This window comes from Marmota flaviventris, chromosome 16 (assembly GCF_047511675.1).
Source record: "Marmota flaviventris isolate mMarFla1 chromosome 16, mMarFla1.hap1, whole genome shotgun sequence".
In the NCBI taxonomy this organism is placed as follows: domain Eukaryota; kingdom Metazoa; phylum Chordata; class Mammalia; order Rodentia; family Sciuridae; genus Marmota; species Marmota flaviventris.
The window spans coordinates 43,995,489-44,022,383 of NC_092513.1; the positions used below are offsets into that span (position 1 = coordinate 43,995,489).

The 26,895-nt window shown below is 38.3% G+C and overlaps 1 protein-coding gene across 1 annotated transcript in view; it reads left to right on the forward strand.

Moving 5' to 3' along the window:
* Nucleotides 1-26,895, forward strand: part of Chst9 (carbohydrate sulfotransferase 9) — a 217,037-nt gene that overhangs the window by 64,492 nt on the left and 125,650 nt on the right. Inside the window, exon 2 of the mRNA XM_027935737.2 lies at nt 18,678-18,716. Coding sequence (XP_027791538.2) covers nt 18,678-18,716 — 39 coding nt within the window. The remainder of the gene's footprint in view (nt 1-18,677; nt 18,717-26,895) is intronic.

The window sequence follows — 26,895 nt, forward strand, 5'->3', positions numbered from 1 at the left end:
TTGTAATGTTGATAATAAGCCTAATAGTTCAAAATTGCTGCTTCTGTCTTGAACATTCAGAGACAGAAGTTCAGAGAGGAACTGGCCAGTCACATAACTGTTAAGTGGGAGTTGTGGATCTAAGGGCAGACCTTCTGCGACTTTCCTTTGTTAATTCTTAGCAATTAATACTCCATACGTGCACATGAGCAATAGCTATGTGATAGCATGCTCTTTTCCTTTTGATTTTGTGGCCCAGATCTAAAAAAGTCTTCTACTTTTCCTGATTCACCCATTATTTTTTAAATTTTTTATTTGTTCTTTTTTAGTTATACATGACAGTACAATCTATTTTGATATATTTATACAAGCAAAACACTCCCCCACTTATATTGAGTCCCATATGGCTTTATAACTTTTGGCCACCCTCACCTAACACTGTCATTTCCTAACTGATTCTTGTTGACTTTGAGGGTTAATCCATGAGGGTTCACCCTAACACAGATTTGGAAACAACTTCCTAAGGCAAGTAGCTCGTTTGGTTCCACATATTTGTTGTCTGTTTCTTAAGAAGGAAATTTCTTATTTGTGTGCCCTTCCTCAGGTTTCTTCCATTTCTATATATTCCCTGGGCTGTAAACCATTTTCAGAGTCACTAAACTTTCTCTTTCAAAACAAACAAACAAAAAATTGAACAACTCTAAAATAGTATTTCATTTTACAGAAAAATCCATCTTTCCCTTTTTCCCCTCCCTCTCCTGACTGGATTACCCCAGGAGTCTCAGGTTCATAACCAAAATGGATTTCTACGACATCAGGGAATTTTCTCCAAGAACCATGTTCTGTGAGGTGGCATTCTGCCCCTTCCCTAGGGGGCAACAAGTGGCTGTGGCTGGTTCTGTTTTGACAGCAAACTTACTTTCTTGTTATATTTGTGTTTTTAACACATATCTATTGAGTGATTATGGAAGATGCCAGAATGACAAAAATAAGGTTGAAAATTCCTAGTTTTTCAGTCCTGGGAGGGGAAAATTCTCTAAAGACCCTTATCATTCCTTCAAAAGCAGATTGAAAATAGGTAGCTGGCTGTGAGCCGTTCTTTCCCCAGCAAACTTCCTTATACCTAGCAAACTTTTTGACTACGTATGTATTTTAATTCCATTACGTGACATTATCCAGTCTTCAAGATGAAATATTAAGATGTTTATGGAAGATTTTTCTGCCATTTAAACACAGGAAGGAAAGCTCCAGGCAGTAACTGTTCTCTCTGTCCCCTCCATTTACACATTAGAGCCCTTATTTGTATGCACCAAAACTAAACATCTTGCCAGGGGATACCTATCCCTTTGTGCCCTGCTAAAGAGGTGGCATATGAAGCTTGAAATTCTTAAGATGACAAATAGCCCTGCAGGTTTGGCCTCTTCCCCTGCTGCCCTGAGCTGCTGGCAATCTATTTCAAATTGTGTGTGCATTGTAGGGTGAAGTGTGTATCCAGGAGTGCCAGCCTCTCCCCGAGCAGTGTCCTATTGAATATGGGATTAGGTGCAAGTCTCCAGGGACAAACCAGAGAAGGAAAGTTTATACAGTCACCTGCGGCACAGGCAGATGAACAGAAGCAACCTCTACGTTCCACACGTCTTTCAAATGTTTGTGATGTCGTGTGGAATTTTGTCATATACTTTTAAAAGGACCAAAAAAAAAAAAAAAAAAAAAGCACCCTTCACATTTCTTTGGATGAATAGTTCACCCATCCATGCAGGCCTAGAACAAAAAAAAATAAATAGATCTGAATTTTAAACAATCTTGAGTTGAAGCTAGACTTGCTGTTTTCGTTTAAAGCCCAAATGGTACTTTTCAGTACAAAAAAATGTCATCCTTCTGAATCACAGGAGGGATGTGATGGTGGCGTTTGCATGGGTGGATATTTTTGGAAGCCAGACATCGCAACCTAAGCCCCATCGTGCTGGCTTCATGAAAACGTTGGCAGAGCTCATACCTGCCTTATTATTTTTTCCCTGTAAGGCTTAGGTATTTGTAAATGTGTGATCTGAATTTTGTTACATTTTTTTTCTTCACCTTTTGAAATTACTCTTTTCTCTATCTATCCAATATCATGTCCCCAGGTTTCCGCCTACTTGGTTTGAGAGCCGAGCTCAGTCTGCCTATGAATGTTCAGATCTAATTTCTTTCCCTAAAATATTTAGCAATGTCACAACAGAGTTCAAAATAACTGGTCAGAGTAGATCCAGAGATATTTTATGTTCTGGGGAAAGTCTCTTACGTATCCACTGGAATATAATTGGATGATGCATATTTGAGATTGGTTTCTCACCCTCCATAGTCTCCCAGATGGAGACCAAAACCTGCAGTACCAATGTCCATGGTTCTGCTCGCCTCCCACCCCCAGCACCCTCACCCAGATTTAAATATAATTGATTCAACTGGACAATAAAACCTCAGTTAAAAAACCAAATAAACATAATATGTGAATAACTTTATAACTTTTTTAAAAATCTGTAAAAAATAGTGAACTGGGGAGTTTTAAAATCAAACTGACAGATTGGGGCTATGTAAACAGCCAATTCAAATAATTCCATGAAAAAAAAAACTTTACATATTTTGCACAACAAAGGAAGAATAAAATTGACCCATTTCCACAAGACTTCAGAGAAGATTTTATATAAAAGACAGTGGATTGTCTACATCCTATAATATCATGCAAGAAAGAAGGGCTAACCCTGTCCTACTTTATATCAATATAAGATATTTAAGAAGGGTTTTTTTTTTCAATTTTTTAAAGATGTAGCAAATTCAACAATTATTTATTTATCAACTGGACTACATTTAATTTATTTGTATTTTATCTTCTTGGGGAAGCATTGCTAAATGTTTTTGAGATAGGAAACTATAGATCACAAATCAAAGGATAATTTAAATCAATCTGTGTCTTTCAGTTTTGCACAGAAATTAGGACAATTTCATAGAAATCTGAGTAAGTATATGTAGCAAAGAGTGATCTTTGAAAGTCCTGGACTCAAGTCCAGGATCTAACACTTATTTGGTAATCTTGGGCAAGTTTATATCTGATTTTCTGTTTCCTCATTTATAAACTATGGAAAAAATGCTTTCCCCCTTTTACCCCGTAACAGATGCAAGAACTCAGTGTTTCAGTGTGTGTGTGTGTGTGTGTGTGTGTGTGTGCGTGCTAGTAATTTCTGTACAGGAACTTACCCTTGGTGTGTGGGTCATGACACATCTGCTTCTACAATACCTGAATCTGAGGCAAGAGCACCAGAGTAGATGCCCCTTTCTTTCATTGTAATCCCCCCAGCCTTGTGAAGGGCTGCAGGCACATGAATTAAGACTCATCTACACACACATCGCAGCCCCTGGGGACTGGTATCCTTTGGATACCCCCTTATCCCTGGGGCCCACACTCCAGTGATGCAGTCTGGTCCTCTCCTCTGGAGTTCTGATCTGGACAGAATTTGGAGAAAGAATTTGGCATTCTCTGTGCATAATCTTGGTAAGGTGTGGACTCCCAAGGTAAGCACCTTAACCTTCCTCACCCTCTGTGAAGATAACATGTCTGTAAGAGGGCAAGAAGGACCCTCTAAAGTACTGCCCCTGGCTGGGGAATAATCTCACCCCACAATTCCTGGGACTATCTTAAAGACAATGTTCTTTCCTTTTAGTTGTACCCCTAGGTTATGTAGTGGAGAATAATATCATTTTGACCTGTGTAGAACATAGGATGCTATTAGTTTAAAGGAACTAAAAATATTTAAAAGATTTAAAACCTCATAACAAGAAATTCTGAGGTGTAGCTTCCCTTGGTTCAATAATTCAGGGGCTCAGTGACAGGAATCCATAGAATGAGTTGGTTTTGTCTTCATGTCCCAAGCATTATATTCAGATGTGACAACATCCACCAACAAAAAAGGAGATGGCTTCCGCTATGTGTCTTTTTATTAACAAGGAAATCCTCTTAATGAAGCAACTCGTTCAAATTCGTCTCTCATGTCATTGGCCAAAAAAAAAAAAAAAATCTCAAAATCGAGGGAATGAGCCCCCTATAATGATTACTTTAAAAGTGTCATGCATATTTTGTGAGAAGAAAGGTAGGAGAAATGATCAGGGCAGTCACCCAATATGTCTGTCAGAGTAGATAAAGCTAGAAGGTTACTAACCATCCTAGGAATGCCAGATTCTTAGTCCTGTGCAACCCAGTTCCCAGTGGCTGAATATGGTGGAGACACTCTTTTTTAATGTTCCCACTGAGTTTTTGGTGCTCACTTATACCCACCCTCTTGGACTGTGCTACCTCTGCCTTTCTGGCAGGCTGTGTCACTTGCTTTTCCTGAAATCAGTGCCTCATACTGGACATTGATAAAAGATCTTGCCAGAAAATAAAGCACATTGCCTTAGGCATTTGGGTGCTGTGTATTTCTCTTCCCTCCAGGAGTGTCTCACTCTGTGTAGAAAGGCCCACTCCCAGCCCCTGCTGGAGGTCACATGGGTTTAGCCAGTATACAGACTTTTCTATGGACCTTCCCTGCTCTCTCTCGCTCTCTCTCTCTCTCTCTCTCTCTCTCTCTCTCTCTCTCTCTCGCTCTCTCATAATAAGCACTGGATGGTGTTTGCTTTTTGCTTTCTCCTAAATTCCAACTGTTGGCCAGCCTCTCCTGCACCAAAAAAATACTCTAGGCAATTAATTTTTCTAGAAAACACAACTTGTCCACTAAGTTTGCACAGGATAGTTTCATAAAATTACTCCTGAAAACAATAAAGTAATAGCCACTGATCTAAGCCCCTTTCCTTATTTTCTTCCTTCGGTCTATGAAATATGAGCTTCCCTAACTATCTAAAGCCTAAACCTTTGATGTGGGTCAATGTGAAAGAAAAGATGAGTGTGATAAAGATTTTTTTTTAAAGATAAATGAGGGAAAACTCCAGGCTAGTGAGAATAAAACTGCGCTGACATCTCAAAGAATAAAATGAAGCTCACCTCTGGCCTCCACCAGCTTACTTCCAGGCTAATGAGGCAATGATTAAGAGAATAGGGGAAAGAGCAATGAAATGTCCTTGTTTCTTCCAGATGAAAAGCTGAGCAGGAGTGTGTGTCCATTAGCCAAGTAAATTGCTATTTAAAGTGAACAAACGCAGACTTCACAAGCAGAGATTCTGACTGGACTCATATCTTTACCTTTCCAAATGAAATGTTCCCCCTTTGCTGCCTTCATGCAGAAAATTAACTCCAAATAATATTAAAACTCCTAATTCAATATAGGGTCGATTAATTTAGTCTTTAAAAGTAAATCTACCCAGGAAAAATAAGATGGTTTGGAATTAGTTAGCAAAAGTTGCTATTGAATCTTTTGAGGGTTTCCTTGCAGAGGGTATCTATATAATATTAACAATAAATGGTAAAGTTTTTGAAGCCTAGATGGATAATCAAATGTTGTCGACTCCAAGAGAGACCTCAGTTGATGATTCACTAGTTTTAAAAGGATAGATCATTGGCAAGTGTCCACTCTACTTTTGATTGCTAATCTAAGCATAGGGTAACATTTTAATACTCTGATTAAACCAAAATATGCATTCGTTGGCAGAGCTGGTGCTTTAACTGCACCCCAAATGATAATATTTTTTATTCTTTAAAATGAAAAAGAGTAAGCTTAGATGCCAAAGTGCTGGATAATAGAATCTATTTTCAGATATAGTTGAGAAAAGCACCTTAAGAAAGAAGGAATGTAGGTAAGCCCTTGGTTAATATGTATATCAATAAATATTATTCTTGTGAAAATAGAAAAGAAGTTGTTTTGACTATCTATTGTTGCATAAAAAATGTTCCAGAATATAGTGGCATTTTAAAAAAAAAAAAAAAAACCTATTTTGCTTGCAGTTTTGTGGGTTAAGAATTTGGGAGGAGTTCCACTGGGCAGTTTATCTGATATCCACATGACACCCATGTAGATGGGTGGAACTGAAGAATAATTCCCAGTGTGTTCATCAGCTTTCCATTATCGTTAACCAAATAACTGAGATAACCAACTTCCAAAGGACAAAGATTTATTTTGGCTGATGGTTTTAGTATTTTCCATCCACAGTCATTTGGCCCATTGCATTTGGGCCTGCCATGGCAGGGAGGGCAAGGTGGAACAAATCACTCAGCTCATTGGCAGGGAGTGAAAGAGACAAAGAGACCAGAATCCCCCAGCCCCCTTCAAGGATGTACCCCCCAGTAACCTATAACCTCCCACTTGACCCTACATTTTAATGGATTCTAGCACCTTCCACTAGCACTAAGCTGAGAACCAGGTCTTTAATAGATGGTTTTGGGGGGAAATTCAAGATACAAACTTCAGAATCCAGGATAGTTCCTTGATTGACACATCCAGTTTCTAGGATGGGCTGGCTGGGAAAGCTGAGAGTCACTTATGTAATATTTAGGCAGCTCTCTTTCTCAATGCCATAGCAATCGCCAGGTGATCCAACTTCTCACACTGCATCTGGCTTCTCCAGAGCATGTTTTCAAAGACTCAGGAAGTAGAAACTACCTGATTCTCCAGGTCCAAGCCTAGAAATTTACAAAGCATTATTTCTGCCTAATTTTACTGATTAATCAGATTACTAGGTCTGGATGGCTTCTAGGGAATTAGGTTCCTACCCCTGGGTCCTGGCCTGGGCATGGCAGGCACCTGGCTGGCTCTGGCAGATCAAGGGAGGCTCTGCTCTGCTCTCACCTGAGAGGCCAGGTTTCCTGAGGAGCCAGCTAAGACTACCACATGGGTTTCTTAGGAATGCTGTGTGAGGGGTGGGGCAGGTGGCAAGGCTAGGGGCCACCAGAAGATACTGGGAGAGGAAGAAAGCAACCTGGGAAGAAGGCCATTAGGCCTAGGGCAATGGAACAAACCAGCTCAGAATAAGAGGCTGAAAGAAAGCTGTCTGGGCACATGGTCGAAGCTCATACTCACACACATCTGTACCTGCAGTGGAAGTTTCATGAACCAACAGTCATTCCTCACTGTGTAAAGTGCACTGAGAGCTTCTGTTCCATTCTATTCTTGAGGTGCTTTGTTTTATTTGCTTTTGCTTTGCTTTGCTTTGCTTTGCAGAGCTGGCTGTTGACCAGTGAAGTAGAGCAAGTCTATAATGCTGGTGGCTCTGGAGGTTGAGGCAAGAGATTCAGAAGTCCCAGGCCAACCTGGGCAATTTGGTGAGACCTTGTGTCAAAATAAAAATTTTTTAAAGGGCTTGGGATGCAGCTCAGAGATAAAGTGCTTGCCTAGCATGTGCCTGCCACAGTCCGGCTGCAGCAAAATAACTGGGGGGCGACGAGCAACTTGTATAGATTGATACAGCAGGAGTGGGAGCCGTTTATTGTAGGACAGGAGGGGTATATATACATCCACACAGCTTATCTAATTAACATAAACTCGATACAGCAGTCAACCAATAATCTCCACACTTAATGGCTTGCTGGCGTTACCTCACAAACCACTCCCTCTGGCAAAATACCAGGCGCCATCCTGACTTGTTTACAGACTCTAACATTTGCCAGGTCCTGGTTTCAATCTCCAGTACAGGAAAAATAAAGAAGTTTTAGTTTTCTAGTGCTGATGACCCTCTGAGAACAAACATGCCTTTCAAAAAAGCCCTCTTCCATCCCTCTCCAAAAGAGGAGGAAACAAAGTGCCTAATACAGAGCCTCTTCTCCTACTTCATGAATGCAAAATGTTCAGGATGCTACAAAATCTCATTTTCATTCTAAAGAGTGAATAAATATATTACAACAACATTCTCTACAAAATAATTCATTCTGTTTTTTATTTTACATAATGAACACTTTGAGGACATTTAGAATATTATTTTCTTTCAAAATGATTATTCACTCTTAACTTGGTAGAAATGTGTGTTACACAAAGGAAAGTACATTTCTGCTTTAGTCAGTAGCTGGAGCTAATGTTATTAAAACTAGTGTTCCCCTTTTGCTGAGCTATTTAAGACCTGGCAATAATGGGTATTTGCTTTTGCCAATCTGACTTCAACATCTAAAGGTCTTCCAAAAATCTTCTCTGCCAAGAAATGACTGCCTCCAAAATGAGATCCTGAATATCAAAAGGTTTAGTCTAAGATTTAAATCTCCCAGCCCAGTGTTGGGAATCTGAAAGGGACTATTGCTTGTCGCATTAATTATGTGCATGTCAGATGGATCGAAGTGGGAAGAAATTCTGTACTTGAGAATTTCCAAGACAACCTAAAACGATTGTTCTTCATACTGATTTTGCTTCTTCTTTGCAGAAGGGTCAGCCCAGGGGGAAAAAAAAAAAAAAAAAACCTTTGAGCATTCGGTTTTTTCTCCACGCTATGACGGATGGCAGACCCTAGGGCTGGGGAGTGCAGATGGAGAGTCAGCTCTGCCAAGGCAGATGGTCAACCTCAGAGGCCCAGATTTATCTGTATCGATATGTTTCTGAAGGGCCAGTTTTTGTATCTCAGTACACACTGTCTGAAGCCCCCAGTTCTCAGTGTGCTTACAATGGCTCGTTTTGCCCAAGCATCCTAGCAACAGATCAACTAACAAAATAGAAACAGACACAGGAGCAAGTGGAATTTATCTAAACCTGCAAAAGGGCAGGGAGGATTCCCCCACCATCCAGAGGCTCATCATTAATGTCAGCTGAGGCCACTGACATTTCAATAGCAGCATAAATCCAACCACAAATGATAGAATAAACCTGTTGGCCTGTTCCTAGTGTTTACCAAACAAAAACTATGCAAGTTGTAGTCCTATACAGACCATTTTAGACCAACTAATTTTTAAATTGGCCCAGTTAAACTTTTCTATTCCTGTCCTTACAATAAATCAAGTTCATTGTTAAAGGTCCCACCATTTATTGGAAGGAATGGAGGAATGGGGGAAGGGTTCTTCTGATTTTTCTGAGCAATGCTCCCTGTCTATTCAGACCACATCGGACTATTGACAGATCCATAGTTGCTGCTCATTCCAAAAGTGGATAGGATTGGAGCCATAAACTCATGTGGCCTTGGCTCATGATTGGGAATTTTGATGTATCAATTTGGGTTTCACTAGCCCAACTTGTATTTGGAAAAAAAAAACCAAACAAACAAACAAACAAAAAAAAAAACACCAAGAGGAAAGGAAAAGAATTCAGTAAAATGAAAAGCCACTTCTCCCTTAGAAACCAAGGGAAGGCAAGTGAGAGAAATGTAATTGAGATGTCAAGAAACTCACAAAGACTGGGAGCAGTGGCACATTGCTGTAATCCCAACAACTCAGCAGATTGAGGCAGGAGGATCACAAGATTGAGGCCAGCCTCAGCAATTTAATGAGATCCTAAGCAACTTCATGAGTTGCCTCAAAATACAAAGGGCTGTGAATATAGCTCAATGGTAAAGCTCCCTGGGTTCAAATCTCAATAGGAAAGAAACAAAATTCTCAAAGACTGAAACTACAATAAATGAAGTAATTGACTTTGAAGATAGAATTGTCATGCAATTCTATGTATCACCTGATACAGAGCATCCCTAAAGACAAATACCTAACAATACACTATTTTCTCTGCCCCATGCACTGAGGCGAGAGCTTTATAAACATGAGCATATCATGTACTCAGAAAAAGTAGGAATTAAGTATTCAACCTTCACAGTGACCCTGCAAAGTAGGTACTCATATTACCCCTGTTTCAGGATGAACACATTTCAACTTGGAGAGGTTAAGCGATGTGCCCAATATCCATTGGTATTTAACTGGCAGAGTGACAAACCCATGCTCTTCAGCACTCTATGGAATGGCCCTTCATCATGATGGCCAATAACCTCAGACAGGATGAAAATCTCTGGGCTCATATTTCAATTCTGCCATTCACTAACTCAAATCTTGTGCATATTACAGAAAGATTCTGAGCCTGCTTTCACTCCTGAAAAAAAAGGAAGTAATTATCATCAACTCTGTGATTTTTAGGGAAGAGTGAATTAACTAATATTTAAGTGGCAACACAATGCCCACCTTTTAGTAGGTACTAAATAACAACTAAATCACTTTTTAAGAAACTCATTCTGAAGATCTTCTGTGGCATTCTACTTCTGAACTACTATGATTAGATATTCACCAATTAAAATAAGTAGTTGATTTATTCAAATAATTCAATAAACAATAAATGGCTAGTAAAAAACAGTAATTTCCAGAAATATTTTAACAACATAATTTACTGAAACACTTTCAACACCTAGGGACTAGTTATAGATGTCTTAGAAAATATCCCATTGCTTACTTCTCCCTGCTCTCTCACCTCAACTATTTGGTTTTTTGGCTTCTCATTATTTATTTGCCACTTAGTAGTTTGGTGGTTTGGCAAACTACTTTATGATTCAAGATTGTTGTTGTTATTTTTTTAACCTGAAGTGGTTATATTTGTAAAGTATCATAATACTGTGCAGATAAAATGAATTATTCCATATAATATGCTGATAACAATGATAGGTATATGGATATTGTTTTAGAAACATTAGCTACTATTATTAGTGTGATTATAAAACACTCTACTAATATCACTTAGAAACAGGAATGAAGTAAAACAATTTGGTTCTAATTCATTTTCAGTTGAAATATCAGAGAGAGGATAATAGATGATAATTACATAGATGGTAGATATTGAATGTGTGTGTGTGTGTGTGTGTGTAAATACACACAAACATAAGCAAGAGAAGAGGAGAGAACAAGAAGTAATATGGAAGGTGAAGTCCCTCTCTGCTTTCTTCTCAAGGTTACATAGCCCACAGGGACCCATGATTAAGATAAGTCAGTCTAACTCGAAAGTCCATGTTCCTTCTCCTAAATCATGCTGTTTCCTGTGGGAAGAGAAAATCTTGCATTTAAGAGGATTTTATGTATTCATTTTCCTCTCTCCTTACAGACAAAAGCAAGAATAGTTGGTGTATCTACATTCAATACAGGAATAATTTTGAAATTATTTTAAAATACCAACAAAGGCATTTTTAACTCTGATCACCCAAATATACATTCTGAAGACTGCTTTTCTCATGAATGTTGCATTATACTAGATAAACATAGCAACAGTGGAGAACAGAGCTTTAGGTCTGGCTCTAGAAATCCACCTAGCACTATAACCTCGTTGCCCTGTCTATGAGTTGAGGCACTTGAAGCAAGTAAACCTTCAAGCCCCTTTCTCTCTAAATCCCTATAAAATAACCAGAATTAAAACCCTACCTCCTTCCATTCTCCTAATTAAACCAGAAGTGTAGAAGTACTACAGTTTCTAGAAATATATTGACAGTGTTTTTCCATTATAGTCTAGATGAAACAAAAACAGCATTAAAAAATACAAGGGAGTTAGCATTGTGTTATCTGGGGATTGTCATGCCCTTCCCCCACTTTTTTTTAAAATAAGGAACATGTGCACAGTAATTTTCTTTGTCATGATTCTATGCCTTCTTCATAGTGCATTTTGCCAAAGAAACATCGGACATAAATGAACATTCTCAGGTATCCTAGCAACAGGATGTGATTAATAATACCTCTCAGAGCAGGGCAGATAAAATGCCTGAGAGTGAACGCAAACTCAGAATTGGCTACTGAAAAATTGGTAGTGCAGTAAGGTATGCTTGATAAGATTCCACGACAGACTTTATTATACAAAGATGGAAGCAGGAAAAAGTGAGAATATATTTTAGAAGGGAAACTGTATCTGAGCATGAAAATGTAGTGTTTTGTGTGCACTGTATAATACATATGCACACAATGCATGTGTGTACTAAAAAGCACACCCACGCAACACACACACACACATACAAGACACTGAGTTATAATGCAAATGCCCCTTCTCAATACTGATAAGTCATCATTGAATTGCTGTTTATATGCCTGGGGTTTTAAAAGATCAGAAACAATCACTATGATTAAGAGACTGCTTCTCTTCTAAAATACTGAAATGTACTAAAAATTGATAGCTATTTAATGTTTCTCCATGGAACAATATCAACACCTCAAGTCTAAACAGCTTTGAAAAATATCAAGACTCAGTTTATATAAATAGTCTTGATACTTGGTATTTTAGTGTTCAATTAAACACATTTTCTCATATAAGAAAAAAGTTTTACCTTGCAAATTCAATTTTTATGAGATTAGGTTCCATTTTCATTTCTCACAGGTGGAGTGCTGCATTTAGGTTTAAATAGAAATAAGATGTAAACCATACTTAATGTTTTGCTTTTAAACTAGAATCTGTGATAAGATAAAGCATAACTAAAGCAGAATCCATGTTCATTATTCCAAAAGCCTCTCTGTTATTTTATCACCCACTTTTCTAATATAATAGTTTTCTAAGTTGTCAGTTGTAATATAAATATCTGCTAAAAGCTCTATTCAGGTTGTACTTCCACTAAATTTTAGCAGTACTAAAATTTGCTTCATACTCTTTCACATTTCAGGGTGGGTTGGAGAGAGACACAGCTCTCCATATGCAAGGTTGATCTAAAGCATTTAGGTTCAGGGCTTGGTGCTGGACACAGGCAGGCAGAAAGACACAGGCCTCAATGCAGACTAATCATGAGCCAAGCACTGGAGGGAGTGCTATCACAATGGTATCAAGAACTAAAGACACCTGGGTATTTTTCCTAAAGAATTAAAATCATCAAACTATAGCAATTTATGCATACATAAATTGCTCATAACAGCACAATGCAAAATAGCCAGACTATGGAACCAGCCTTGGTGTTCATCAGTGGATATATGGATGAAGAAACCATATATATACACAATGAAATTTTATTCAGCCATAAAGAAGAATCAAATGGTGTCATTTGCAGGAACATGGATGGAAATTGAGAGCATTATCTTAAGTGAAATAGCCAAACTCACCAAGTCAATCAATGTATGTTTTCTCTCATATGTAAAAGGCAGAGAAAAAAACAGAAAATCAAAGAGAATTCAGTAGAGTGGAAGGAAAGGGACCAGAGAAGGGAGGAGGGAAGGAAAAGGGGGGAAATACCAAGGAATAATTTTGACCAAATTATATCATTACATCATGTGCATGTACTAATATGGAACAATAAATACCACCATTATATACAATTACAGTGCACCAATAAAAATATGGGGAAAAATGGCTAAAGGGCCACAGAGAAGGGTTCTCAATTTGGTAGGCACAGAGGGCTGAGGGAAGTGGCCCAGAGAAGGAGTCTTCACAGAAGGTCTGTCAAGCTTCAAAGAATGAATAGGGTTTGGATAAGCAGGAATAGCATGGTGGGAGGTATAAGTGGGGAGCTGGTGGGTATGTCGTTCCTGGCAGTAATAGGTGAGTGTTCTGTGCCTGAGGATAGCAGCAAAAGGTAGGTTGTGGCCAAATCGTTCAGTCATAAATTTCATATTAAAGAACATGGATTTTAATCTTCAGCAGATTGGACGACAAAGGTGGAAAAACCACTGAAATCCAGTAGGAGCCTTTAGAATGTATATCACCCCAGAACAAGATATCAAGTTCATGAACCAGGGGGATGGAGTAAGAAAGGAGAAGACAGAGATGAAAGTCCTTATCGAGTGAGAATGTAAGAGACTGAGGGAAAAAAGAGAAGCTGAGCAAAAGGGTGCAGGATATGGTTCTTTTTTAAAAAATAATTAGAACTTTATAGTTATACATCGTAGTTGGATTTACCCCAACAAACTCCTACAAAGCTGGAATTCAATTTCAGTTCATGATCTTCCCATTCTCCCTCCCCTCCCCCACTCTCCTTCTTGTACTCTACTAGAAGTCCTTTCAGTCGTCTACTTGTTTATATTTGATTGATTCTTTTTACTTATACACGAAGGTGAAATTCCTTATATAATATATGGTATATTTATATATGCACATACCATAATTTTTTAAAGAATTCATTATGCATTGAGGAGGCAATTGTTCTCAGGTTTCATGTTGGGATGCTTTTCTTTAGCATCACTGAAATACCTGACAAGAACAATTAGAAGAGGAACAGCTTATTTTGGGCTCCTGATTTCAGAGGTTCGCCCATGGTAGGCTGACCCCTTGCTCTGGGTCTGAGGTAATGACAGAACATCACAGCAGAAGGGCATAGTGGAGGAAAGCTGCTAGTTCATGCAGCCAGGAAGCAAAGCAAGAGAGGGCCATGAGCCAGGGACAAAATATAGTCCCCAGGGGCACACCCCCAGTGACCTACTTCCTCCATTCATGCCTCACCTGCCTACAGTTATCATTCAGTCATCCATTCAAATTATTCTCCCATGAAATGGATCAATCCACTGATTAGGTTATAGCTCTCATAATGTTATCATCTCACCTCCAAATATTCCTGAACTAACAAATACATGAGCTTTTCAGGGCACACCTCATATCCAAACCCAAGGGATGCCTACCAAGAATGAGCAGTTTTGTAGGGGAATGTTATGATTTAAGGACATGTGTTGAAGTACAATCGAAGATGCATAAGTTTCCACTACTCTTAAAACTGAAGTAGATTTTGGAGTTAGAGATGAGGATCTCAACTAATTTCTTATTATGAAATTAAATATGGAGAGAATGAATAATAATCCATACAAGAAAGATAAACTGGAAAAGAAACATAGCAAGCCATTTCCATTTAAGCACTGCAATCTGTGTCATTTGATGATTATAATGTTGTCTTATGTATGTTTTTATTTTTCTAATTTGAAGTTTAATGTATATATAGTGAAGAATTGAAATCTAATTAGGTTCCTTTTAGAGCTAATCACTTTATAAATCTATTATTATAACATTTATATAGCACTCTTCAATTTACAAAGCCCTTTCCTCTAACACAGGAGCCAGGAATTGTTTGAGATTTCAGTAAAAAAAAAAAATGCTTTAGACCTGTCTTGCCTCCCTTCTGAATCATTGGACCCCATTATTTTATATGAATTTCATCCATTTTTTGCTGGCTTACTCTATGGATTTCATCCATGCAGCAGGTTCGATCCCCACTTTACACATGAAAAAGTCAGAATGACTGATTTGCTTGTAGTCAGCATCATTATAGGTATGTTATATTGAATAAGTGATACAGTCTTTCATATATATGCAGAACAATTCCTCCAGAATTAACAGTTTAAAACTATAATAAGTTTGTATTATCACAGTTTCTGGGGGTGGGGATTGTGTAGTAACTGAATGGATGGTTCTGGGCCCAGGTCCTCCATGAAGTTGCAGCCAAGATGGCAGCTGGAGCCTGAATGGGACATTCACATGCCTGGCAGGTTGATGCTGGCTGCTAGCAGGAGGTCTGTGTTTCTTTTTGGCTATTAATAGGAGGTTTTAAGATACAGGGACCTTTCCATAGGGCTGACTTGTATGTCCTCAAAATATTGTCAGGCTTTCCCCAGAAGGAGGGATCCAAGAGAAAGCTACAATTTTTTAGGGCCTGAACTGCAGGTCACATGCTATCATTTCTGCAAAATCCTATAAGTTATACAAATCATCTAATTTAATGTGGAAAGGGACTCTACAGGGACATGAGTATCTGGTGAAGGGAAGATGGGGATCACTGGTAACACTGACTACCATACTATCTTTATATATCTCAAATACTTTCACTTTCAACTTTTTACAAAGCACATCTTATTTCATTCTGATGCAAATTATAGACTCTCAAAGAGACATTTTTCTGTAAACATAAGTCAAGTTTCGCATGCATTTTTTTCATAATTTTTACTGGTGCGTGATAGTTGTAAATAATAGTGGGATTTGTTGATACATATTTGTACATGCACACAACATAAAAATGTAATTCAGGTAATATCATTCCATGCATTTTTTAGAGTTTTCAAAAATGTTTGAGGCTTCTAGTAATCATAAGTGTACAATCAAATAGTCATCTGTGGCCTATCCAATAGTAAAATTAAATGAGGAGGTACATCACACTTGATAATAAATGAGAGGTTTAAGTGAACTAATCATACCATTTATCTGTTTGAGTCATTAAAATAAATTACAACAAAGAAGGCCTCTGGAAACCACCCAAATGAATAGAATGTGCCATCAATCAAGGTGCCAGTTAGCTGAATTCTACACTTTGAGTTGTACATTTTTTTTTTCATTTTATTTATACATGACAGTAGAGTCTATTTTGACATATATATGGAGTATAACTTCCCATTTTTCTGGTTGTGGGTTATACATTTTCTACCATGTATTAGAACTTTTTAAAGACATGCAGGCCTTGTAGAAAAACTTGAGTAAAGTTCACATGTAGTTTTTATGTGTTACATAATGTTTTAAAAACCAGCTTCAACAGTGAAGTATTGATAGACTAGAAGAAAGTGACTCTGGAAAGACGACCCTTGTTTACCCATGAAAACTGAGTCTCTCATCTCAACAGTGGTGTCTACACACCATCACCATGGTGTAGAGCGACTTCTCTAAGCTCTTAAGCATGCACAAGCATCTCATGAATTAGCAGAAATCTTAGTTTGTTTCATCTTAACCTATTGCCCCATCTGGATGTTGCTAAATTCCTTGAATGAGAAGCCATATCTTTTTTTTTTTCATGAGTTATATTTTTTCTTTTTTTTTTTTTAATTTTTTATTGTTGGCTGTTCAAAACATTACATAGTTCTTGATATATCATATTTCACACTTTGATTCAAGTGGGTTATGAGCTCCCATTTTTACCCCATATACAGATTGCAGAATCACATCAGTTACACATTCATTGATTTACATATTGCCATACTAGTGTCTGTTGTGTTCTGCTGCCTTTCCTATCCTCTACTATCCCCCCTCCCCTCCCGTCCCCTCCCCTCTTCTCTCTCTGCCCCCTCTACTGACATTCATTTGTCCCCCTTGTATTATTTTTCCCTTTCCCCTCACTTCCTCTTGTATGTACTTTTGTATAACTCTGAGGGTCTCCTTCCATTTCCATGCTATTTCCCTTCTCTCTCCCTTTCCCTCCCACCTCTCATCCCTGTTTAATGTTAATCTTCTTCTCATGCTCTTCGACCCTACTCTGTTCTTAGTTACTCTCCTTATATCAAAGAAGACATTTGGCATTTGTTTTTTAGGGATTGGCTAGCTTCACTTAGCATAATCTGCTCTAATGCCATCCATTTCCCTGTAAATTCTATGATTTTGTCATTTTTTAATGCAGAGTAATACTCCATTGTGTATAAATGCCACATTTTTTTTATCCATTCATCTATTGAAGGGCATCTAGGTTGGTTCCACAGTCTTGCTATTGTGAATTGTGCTGCTATGAACATCGATGTAGCAGTGTCCCTGTAGCATGCTCTTTTTAGGTCTTTAGGGAATAGACCGAGAAGGGGAATAGCTGGGTCAAATGGTGGCTCCATTCCCAGCTTTCCAAGAGAAGCCATATCCTCAGCTTCACCTTCCTCATCACCCACTTACCCTCAAGCCTTCACAGTCTTTCTTGTGTTCCTTGCCCCCTGTCTGTTAGAATCACTGCCTCACAATCTCAACCACTGTGCACTCAACAGTGTTGGATGCTGTTAGAGCTCCCACCCTAGACTTCCTGAAAACTCTTCTGTGCTGTGTGACTCTTCTCTCCTTTGATCTGCCTTGATCTCTGCTGTTTCTGTCATCTCATAGTCTGACATCACAAAACAAAAGTTGCATTTTTGTTTTTTGGTTATTGACCTCAGCCCACTCCTTTGTGCCATCTGCTTTTATGCCTCATCCAACCACTTTGTTCAACCAATAATGGGTATTCCCTCATCTCTAATAGCTCCCAGGCTCCAAGTCCTTATAACACTTCAAACTCAGTACGTCTAAACAGAATTCCTCGTGCTGCACCCCACCACATCTTATCATTTCCCCAAAATACATCACTGTGCCCAGAGTTATCTAGTCACCTGGGCTTCTCCTTCTCCTTTGCAACTCACATTTTGTAAATCACTGAGCCCAATTACATCTGCCTCCCCGCTGTCTTCTGCATTCCCTATTTCTCTCCTCTCCACTCCCTGTATCATGGCCCATTCACCCTTTCATCACCTATTGCCTAAAGTCTAGGACAGTCCTCTTCCTTAGGCACTGGTATTAGTGTTCAAATCCTGAGAGCAAGCCCCACAGTATGTCTTCTTGATCAATTTTCCTTGTCCACCTTGCCCATACTATTTATTTCCTTTGCCAAGAACCACGCTTTTGCCTATTTCAGATTCCCTTAATCTCATGCATACCTTAAGATCCAAATCCAATACTCCTTTCTCCATAATTTCACAGGCACTTCCTTCTTTCTTAAAAGAATTGCTTCATCCTCTTGTATCTTTAAATGTTCTGCATCTTTTGGTGTACTTCTCATTTCATGTTAGATTGTCCTTTCTATCCTTCAAGGTTATAAGAAATCACAATCTTATTTTATTTAGCTGTTGTCCTCATGGTGCTTTCCATGTGGATTTTCATTTCGTGGTTTATTGTTTAGTGAATGACTCTTATTAACGAGCTTTTTAAAACCAAACAGCATAATTAGTACATATTTACCCAGTTTTTATAAATTAATTTGAAGGCATTCTTTCATCCTTGAGAACTGTGCATGACCACCTCTGGAAGCAATCTGGACGTGGGCTGAAATAGTGGCTGTGTTTGGAATTGCCAAACACATCTTTCATCTGAGTTACATCATGCTGTCTTGACCCCACACTGCAACTTATCTGCCACTTCTCATTTCAGGAAGAGTGGAGAAGAAAAGAGAACAAAAAGCAACTTCAGGTAAGATTTTGTTTTAATTGGCTCCGGCTTTATTTCCTGTTTATTTCCATCCTTAAAAATCTCTAGCTGTAATTTAGTGTTCAAAAATTCACATAGAGAGCAATGGCTTATCGTCCTTGAATTGAACAATATTAAATAATTTAATATAAATTAATACACTTAGCCCTTTTACTTTGACATTCGTCAATTATGTCCTTTTCATTCTATATATTCAAAAGAAAACGAGATGGAATGTATAATTTTTCATGATTATCTATCCAAAGGTAAGTCTTGCAACCAGAAATTTTAAAACATAGACATTGCAATAGTTGACAACTAGTTTCTTTCCCCCAGATGTCTATGAATCTCAATTGTTTCAAAAACCATTTGTGTAATTGATATATTTCAGAACAGTGTTAACTACCTGAGAAGAATCTTTACATTTGGGAGAAATTTTTTAAATGTTTCCACATCTAAATTCTGTAGCCACTCAGAGGTGAATGATGTTTTGGCAAAATGTCAGTGAACATAAAAGGGGTTGATATTTACTAGCTAATGAAAAAATAAACTTTTATATTTCCATATGTTCATTACTTTGTTGTGAGGTAAAACAAATTTTCACTTATGAAGTAAATCTTTATGATAGGGACTAACTTTCAGCTCACAATGCCCAGATATTGCTAATAATCATAGAGAATTCTCATTTGGCATATGTAAATATTCCCATTTCCCTTCCTAAGTCCCCATCAGCCCACTATTCCTATAAGAATTGGAAGGTGCTAATGTAAAGAAACATCCCTCTCAACACTACTATCTTTCAACTTCCTTTTTGTGTGTATGCTGGAGGGGGTTGGGGGGAATCTGTTAACAAGGTTTTATTTATGTTTCCAAACAGCCAGTATATTCTCCTATAGGAAACAGTCTACTTTAATTTAAAAGTGTGTAAATAGCATAAGTCCCTACCTCTTTTCTCCTCCTTAACTTTAGCATTCATCTCAAGCAAGTGGACAATTATTCTCTGTCCAACTTCCCTGTTAAATCTTGTTGTTTCCATTCTCTCTGATGATCTTTTAAAACCCAATCATAAATACAGAAAGAAAGAAATGTGAAGGCAAGAAACTGTCTGGCCTCCTCACAACTGTGATTACTTCCATTATTGCTCCTTGAGGGAAAATTATTTGTGCTGTTTCTAAAATTCTATTGCTGTGCGGCTGTAGGTACTGGCTTCTTAATTAAGGAAACCTTTTAGTTTGGAAGAAAGCTAAATTGACCAGAGTTTTCAACCAAATGCCTCTTTAAGTTCCTTCCATAGGGATCCTAAAGTTCTATGTGACCAATGTGACAAAAACTGTTAGAGACAGAGGCAGGGAACAATAGTCTACAGGGTTTTGAGGAATCTCCCTTTACTAATGGAGCTAATTTGCTCCATGTGATTCAACTTGTCTGATTTCTATGAGAAAAGGAAGTCAAGGATAACTAATGGATAAAGCCCAACTTATTGGGGAAGTTTGGAGAACTCCTTATTAGTTCAAACAACACAGACCATGCCCTCAAGAAATCTGTATGTGTAAAGATAGTCAGGATTTTCAAGATCCAGACACAAATTTTGCCAAAATAGTCATAAATACCCACAATCAATCATTTTGTGACCCTGGCCCACATATGCCATCTTCAGACAAAGTATGTGCTTAAGAGACCAAGAAGAGAATCATGGGCATCTCTATTTCTTCCTTCCTGCCTGCACTTTGTTGCTTGTTCTCTTAAAATTCTATATTCTGCCCGCTGGGTTAGACACCCCTATTGTTTACAGCTGGGTCCCGTCTCTCACCTGAGGAAAATCAATGGTAGGTCCTGGGCCCTTTCAATTTATCCCTATCCAATTGCACTAATCATAATGGAAACCAAAGGATTCAGAAAAGTATATTGTAGACAAATATATTTCCCATTCAACAGGAACCCACCAAGTTCCTCATAGTTTTTGTTGGTTAATTCTTTGCTTAAAGAATCATGCATCTAGATGAAAGTTACCCAGAGGTAAGTTTTTGCTTAGGATAAACAATAACTTCCTAACAAGGCTGGAAAGAATAAAATTACGTTAGTAAAGATGTACAAAGTCTAGGCATCTGTTACTCAGCTTTTCAGCACTATGACCAAAATACCTGACAAGATTGACTTAGAGAAAAAAGGATTTATTACAGCTCTTAGTTTCAGAGGTTTCAGTCCGTGGTTGGCTGGCTCCATTGCTTTGGGTCTGAGTGAGACACAACATCATGGTATGTTGAATTGTTTTTCCAAAATGGCAATGAATGTTGCCAAGTTATACATATTCTCTTGTGAGTTCTCTATGGCTTGTGTAAAACAGCATCATATTGGAAGCCATAACTATGGCAGAGGAAAGCCACTCAGCTCAGGCAACCAGGAAGTGGGGTAGGGCAGAGGAAGGGAAAGGGACATGGCACACCCATAGTGACTTACTTCCTTCAACCTTGACTCACCTGCCTACAGTTTCAACCACCTCCCAGGAGTCCACTCAGCTATCAATGGATTGGTCCACCGATGAGGTCAAAGTCCTCAGGTCCTCCCAAAAGTCCCACCTCTGAACACTGCTATATTGGGGACCAAGCCATCAACCCATGAGTAAGTCCTTGGGGCACATTCCATATCCAAATCACAACAGCACCCCTGTAAGGAATGTTGGCAGAAAGGGTCTGGTTAGATTATTCCTAAGGTTCTTTCCCATTTTATGTCTATGGTTCTACTTACTGTTATTACTTAATTTAAGTGAGTCTTTTATGTGTTAAAAATCAACACACAAAAACCTTAAATGGCTCACATTTTACTATTTTAACTAAGTGAATCATGTTCTAAAACTTAGGCTAATTTAGTTTGGACTGAGTTTCTCATACAGAATATATCTCAGGAGGCTAAGACTGTGAAATAAAATTGTCCTATAGTCTAGCAACTTGCACTTGGAATCAGTCTGCATTCTGATTATAATCCTAGTTACAGTTTCATATATAATGCTGTTTTCCATCATCCAAGAATAACTCATAAGAGAATATGTATAATGTGGCATGATACATTATCATTTTTGAAAAATAATTCAAAGCATATTCCCATTGACTCAAAGTTTGGATACCAATACCCTGTTCACAACATGGTCAGAAAAATCAAAGCCAAATTTGACTACTTGGCTTGGTGAACAATTATACCACATACTTTAAAGTATGGTGGTATAATGGCAACTGGACAAAATATGAAGAGTCAAGTTCTTGTTATCATCCATTTCCCTTGAACCAAGGGGCACTCAACCACTGAGCCACATCCCAGCCCTTTTTATATTTTATTTAAGAGACAGGGTCTCTGAGTTACTCAGACCCTTGTTAAGTTAATGAGGATGACTTTGAACTCATGGTCCTCCTGCCTCAGCCTCTCAAGCTGCTGGGATTACAGGTGTGTGCTACCATGCCCAGCCATTGATTGTTTTAATGACCCAATTTCTTCACCAGAAACATAGAAAAAGCTGGGTGCATTGGCACACACCTGTAACCCCAGTGATTCAGTAGGTTGAGGCAGGAGGATGACAAGTTCAAGGCCAGTCTCAGCAACTTAGCAAGACCTTATCTTAAAATAAAAAAACTAAATAATTCAGGGGTAGAAAGTCCTGGGTTTGATAGCCAGTACTAAAAAAAAAATAGGAACAATGATCATTTTATATAAAAATGCTACTAAGTTTGAAGTACCTGAATTAGAAGAAATGCCTACGTTGAATCCATAGAATTTTTTTTTGGTGGGGGGTGGCAGGATATACCCAGTATTGAACCCAGGGGCACGAGACCACTAAGCAACATCCCTATCCCTATTTGTATTTTCTACAGAGACAAGGTCCTACTGAGTTCCTTAGTGTCTCCTTTTTGCTGAGACTTGGTTGAACTCTCAATCCTCCTGCCTCAGCCTCCCAAGCTGTTGGGAAGTCCATAGAATTCTTGATATTAAAAAACAACTTAGTATAAAATACAGTGAAAAATTCTTATAAAGAGGAGTGCTTCATAAGTTATTGTTTAGAAAATCTGTTAGAAGGCTTATTAAGGTAAGTAAGAGACACCATCTGTTAAGTATATATTGTTCCCAATTTTTCCAACAAGAATCCTTTCAACTTCAGTTAAATATTAAGTAAAGAGCAGTCCTAGTGGAACAGAGAATGGAGTGATCAGTAGAGATGATAATACATATTGTAAAATGAAGCTGTATACTTTCTATTTATGGCATTAGAGCATCCATAAAGTTAGCAATGGTTTGTTCATTTGCATAATCTACAGTTACCAATAGTGAAGAACAGTGCTATTGTTTTTCTCAACTCAAAAGGTGAAATTTATTATTGGAAATTTAGCACACAGTAGAACACCTGCTTTACAAACTCAGTCCTTTGGTATCTACTTTAGACTGGGCTTTTTTGTTTCTTGGAAATGTTTTGAACAGCAATAACACCTCCAGTTTAAAACATTTTCACACACTTTCAATATGTATCCCTTCAGAATAAAATACTGAAGAAAAATTTCCACCTGTGAGTGAATAAAATGTTTACTTTCTTATATATTACTTATTTATTGGTTGTAAATTTTCAAGTAGATACACACTTAGCATGGATTTCTTCTGTCATTACCATTTTTGTATATTTTTGTCATAGTTCCCATATACTATCAAAAATACCCTCAAAATTAAGTATGAGGAAGATCTAATTTGTCTTAGTTTTAATTATCAGTGACGAACATCAAACTTACAAAGTCAGCAGTACAGATAACATTTGAGAACCATCGTTTTTTAAAAGTCCAATTTTTGAACAACAATATTTTTTTAAAGAGAGAGAGACAGAGAATTTTTTAATATTTATTTTTTAGTTTTTGGTGGACACAGCATCTTTGTTTATTTTTTATGTGGTGCTGAGGATCAAACCCAGCGCCCCGCACATGCCAGGCCAGCATGTTACCACTTGAGCCACATCCCCAGCCTCGCACACCAATATTTTGTAATATCTCTCTGTATTTTACTCTCCTTTGAGAATGATTATTCCAAATAATCAAATTATTTGAAAATGTTACCATTCCAACATGTTTATGTCCTTCAAAAGCTTTTTATTTTTTCCTTGAAGCCACGTCATTTGGCAGCACAAAAAGTGCAGGAAAAGTATCTGAGGCATTTGTAAGTTGATAACATTCAATTTTATAAACATCTTCTTGATCCACATCTTTATAGTCCTGCTGAGGATGCAAAGGTGAGTTCAGTATGGGATAAATGTCCTCAGTTCAGTCACTCTCTGCTCAGGGAGAAAGGCAAGTACTGAGGATTACAGCACAGTATGAAGAGTGCCTTTTAGAAAATTATGTACAGTATTTCATGAGGAATTCAAAGAAGGCTTCCTGAAAGAGGGGAAATTGGCATCAATCCTTGACAAAAGAATGGGAGTAGTTTACCAGGTACAAGATGGGAAAGGGCTGGCTGTCCAGAGAGACAGAGACAAGCAAAAGCGTGGCCTATGGAGGGACAGGTCAGTGGTGTAGTAAGTGGACAGGTCAGTGGTTTAGGGCACAGTCATAGACCAGAGGCAGAAGGTGTGGCCAGAAAAGTAGGTGTGAGCCATAATCCACAGGGACATCTGTGCCATTCCATAAAATTTGCACTTTGTGCAGTAGACGCTAAAAACTCACCAAGTCCAAGCGATTACAGGATCCATTTTCCTTTTCCAAGGATCCATTCACTAGAAGTATGGAAAGGCAGAGGAACTGCCTGGGGATGTGGAAATCAGGTGACTTCTCATTTTAATACCTAAGAATAAAAGAATGAAGGTCCCAGGTGTCTTTACCAGGACAAGGACATTAGAGAGGAAGCCAGAGAAATGGAATACAGATGCAGATGGAATTGACTGGACTGACTGGATATGGGAAGCATGGGAGGATGACTCCCAGCTTTCCAGCCTGAGATGAGGTGAAGGGCCACGTGTATAGAAAGCACAGAAGGAGGGACAAGTTTGACAGGGTCGAGAATCAATGCCACCATGTCTTTGTTGATGATACCTGGCTTATGAGATACAAAGGCAAAACTGTTAAGAATGTTGAACAACTAACAGGCAATACAGCTGATACATCCTGGAGCTCCAGAGAGATGTCTGGGACACAGCTTCACCTTTTAAGTCATTGGTACCCGGATAAGAGGTGAAGTCCTAGTTAGGAGTGAGCTTACCCAGAGGGAGTTGGGGGTGTGAGAAGAGAAGAGGCAGGATGCATCGCTGGAAAATTCCTAACATTAATGAAGAACACATTAAGAGAAGTGGGATCCTAAGAAAGACCAAGGATGTCCTCTGAAAATGGGTGGCAGTCTCTGTCTCTGAATCCCAGGGAGGAAGAGAATGAGAAGAAGGAAGAAATGTTCAAGGCATGCCACAATGAGCAGTATAATAAGCACTGGAAATGTCTTTTGGAGTTAGAAAAAGGGGGGCAGATCCCACAGAGAAATTATTTTTTCAGGGGTTCTATAAATGAAAATCAGATAATAGTGGTTGAATAAGGGAGTACAGAACAAATGCAGACTTCTCAAAGAGTTTTTGAAGGGAAAGGAGAGAGGAAGAAGAGACAGACAGAAACTCAATCATGAAGTCAGAGAATGGATGTCATTTCAGTTTCTATGCTTAGTGCCTTCCATTTACCCGAAAAAGGAACTTATGAGGATTCTTTAGGAAAAGTTAATTGCTGAAGGTTGCATACACTTACTAGAGGAACAGAAACACAATCTATTCAGGGACTTGCTGGAACCAGCTTGTACCATCTGGAAAGATACCTGTGACTACTGACTGTGGCCATCTCTTCCCAACTCTGCATTCAGGCCATGAAGATACCTTCAGATCGGCCATGGTGGGAGTCTTCACACCATAGAAACTGGCAAACACTACAAACCAGAGTTGGTCCGGCTTTAAATATTGACCAGTGCACTGTTGGAATAGCAAAGCCTGGGAATTTCCCACAGCTTTGCAAATGGGACTTGGTCAAAGTCACTTCTTCAGCTAACTCTGAGACCTCAATCCAGACCTGTGATTGACAACCAGCCTAACATGTACCCAGACCTCTGTTGAAAAAAAAAAGTAGTAAATTATTCTTTCCTCATATCCTGTGCCCAAGTGGTCCAGGTTGGAAATTCTTCTATTTATCCATTCTCTAGGACTAAGCTACCAATTTTCTGCTTTGGCCTCCTGGGCAATCCATCCCCAGAGTGTTTGCTTTTTAAGGAAGCTCTCTTGAAGAACTGGTTCTCTGAACTGTGTTAATGAACTCTATTTTAAAAATAGCCAATTTTCTCTGGATTTCTGATTTCAGAATAATATTTATTGTTGAGTGAAATAAAGTCTCTTAGATGCACTTTTCCATCCACAAAATAAAAGACTTGCATTGGGGCTGTTCGTTAAAAGAAGTCTTGAAGAGTTTATTTTTAAACAAACTTCATTTTCCAGACAGTAGAATTTATGCTAGAGAATAAATAACAACACAGCTGTGCCACATTATTTTGCAAATACCTTAAACTTCATTGTGTAACACTGCATTTAAAGAGTGTTTTTATGCAAACTAAACAAATCTGAAATGATAAGTAGCTAGTGTAGGAGAAACTGCTGTGTCACACCAAGTAGTCAGAGTAGAAATATAAAAACACCTCCCTGAAATTCCTTCCACATGTTTGATGTTTAACTTGGATTGCTATTATAGTGAGCATAACAGGACTGATTTGCATTCCATTGAGACTTGAAACATGAATTCTTTAGATGTGGGGAAAATAGTATCTTCAGTCATTCACAATAGATTTCATGTTAAAGCAACATGCCCCAGTGTATAAATGAGAGAAACTTACCTCTGTGGCCATTCTTTAAATATGTATGTGGTCCTTGCACCTGAAAAAAAAGAAATGAGGAAAAGTTTTATCATTTGTGTTTGCCAAAACGACTTCAGGTTTCCATCTTAAATTAAATATTCTGTTTTTAAAAGAAGTCACGAGGAATTCCCAATTAAAATGGAAATTAACTCTAATAAAAATGGACTTTCATGAGCTGAATGATCTTATTAAGCCAGCACAGAACCAAGCAGTTTGCAAAAAAAAAAAATTAAGCTCATGCTAATTTGAATTTATTATGAAAGTGTACCTTATGTGTGTATGTTATGTT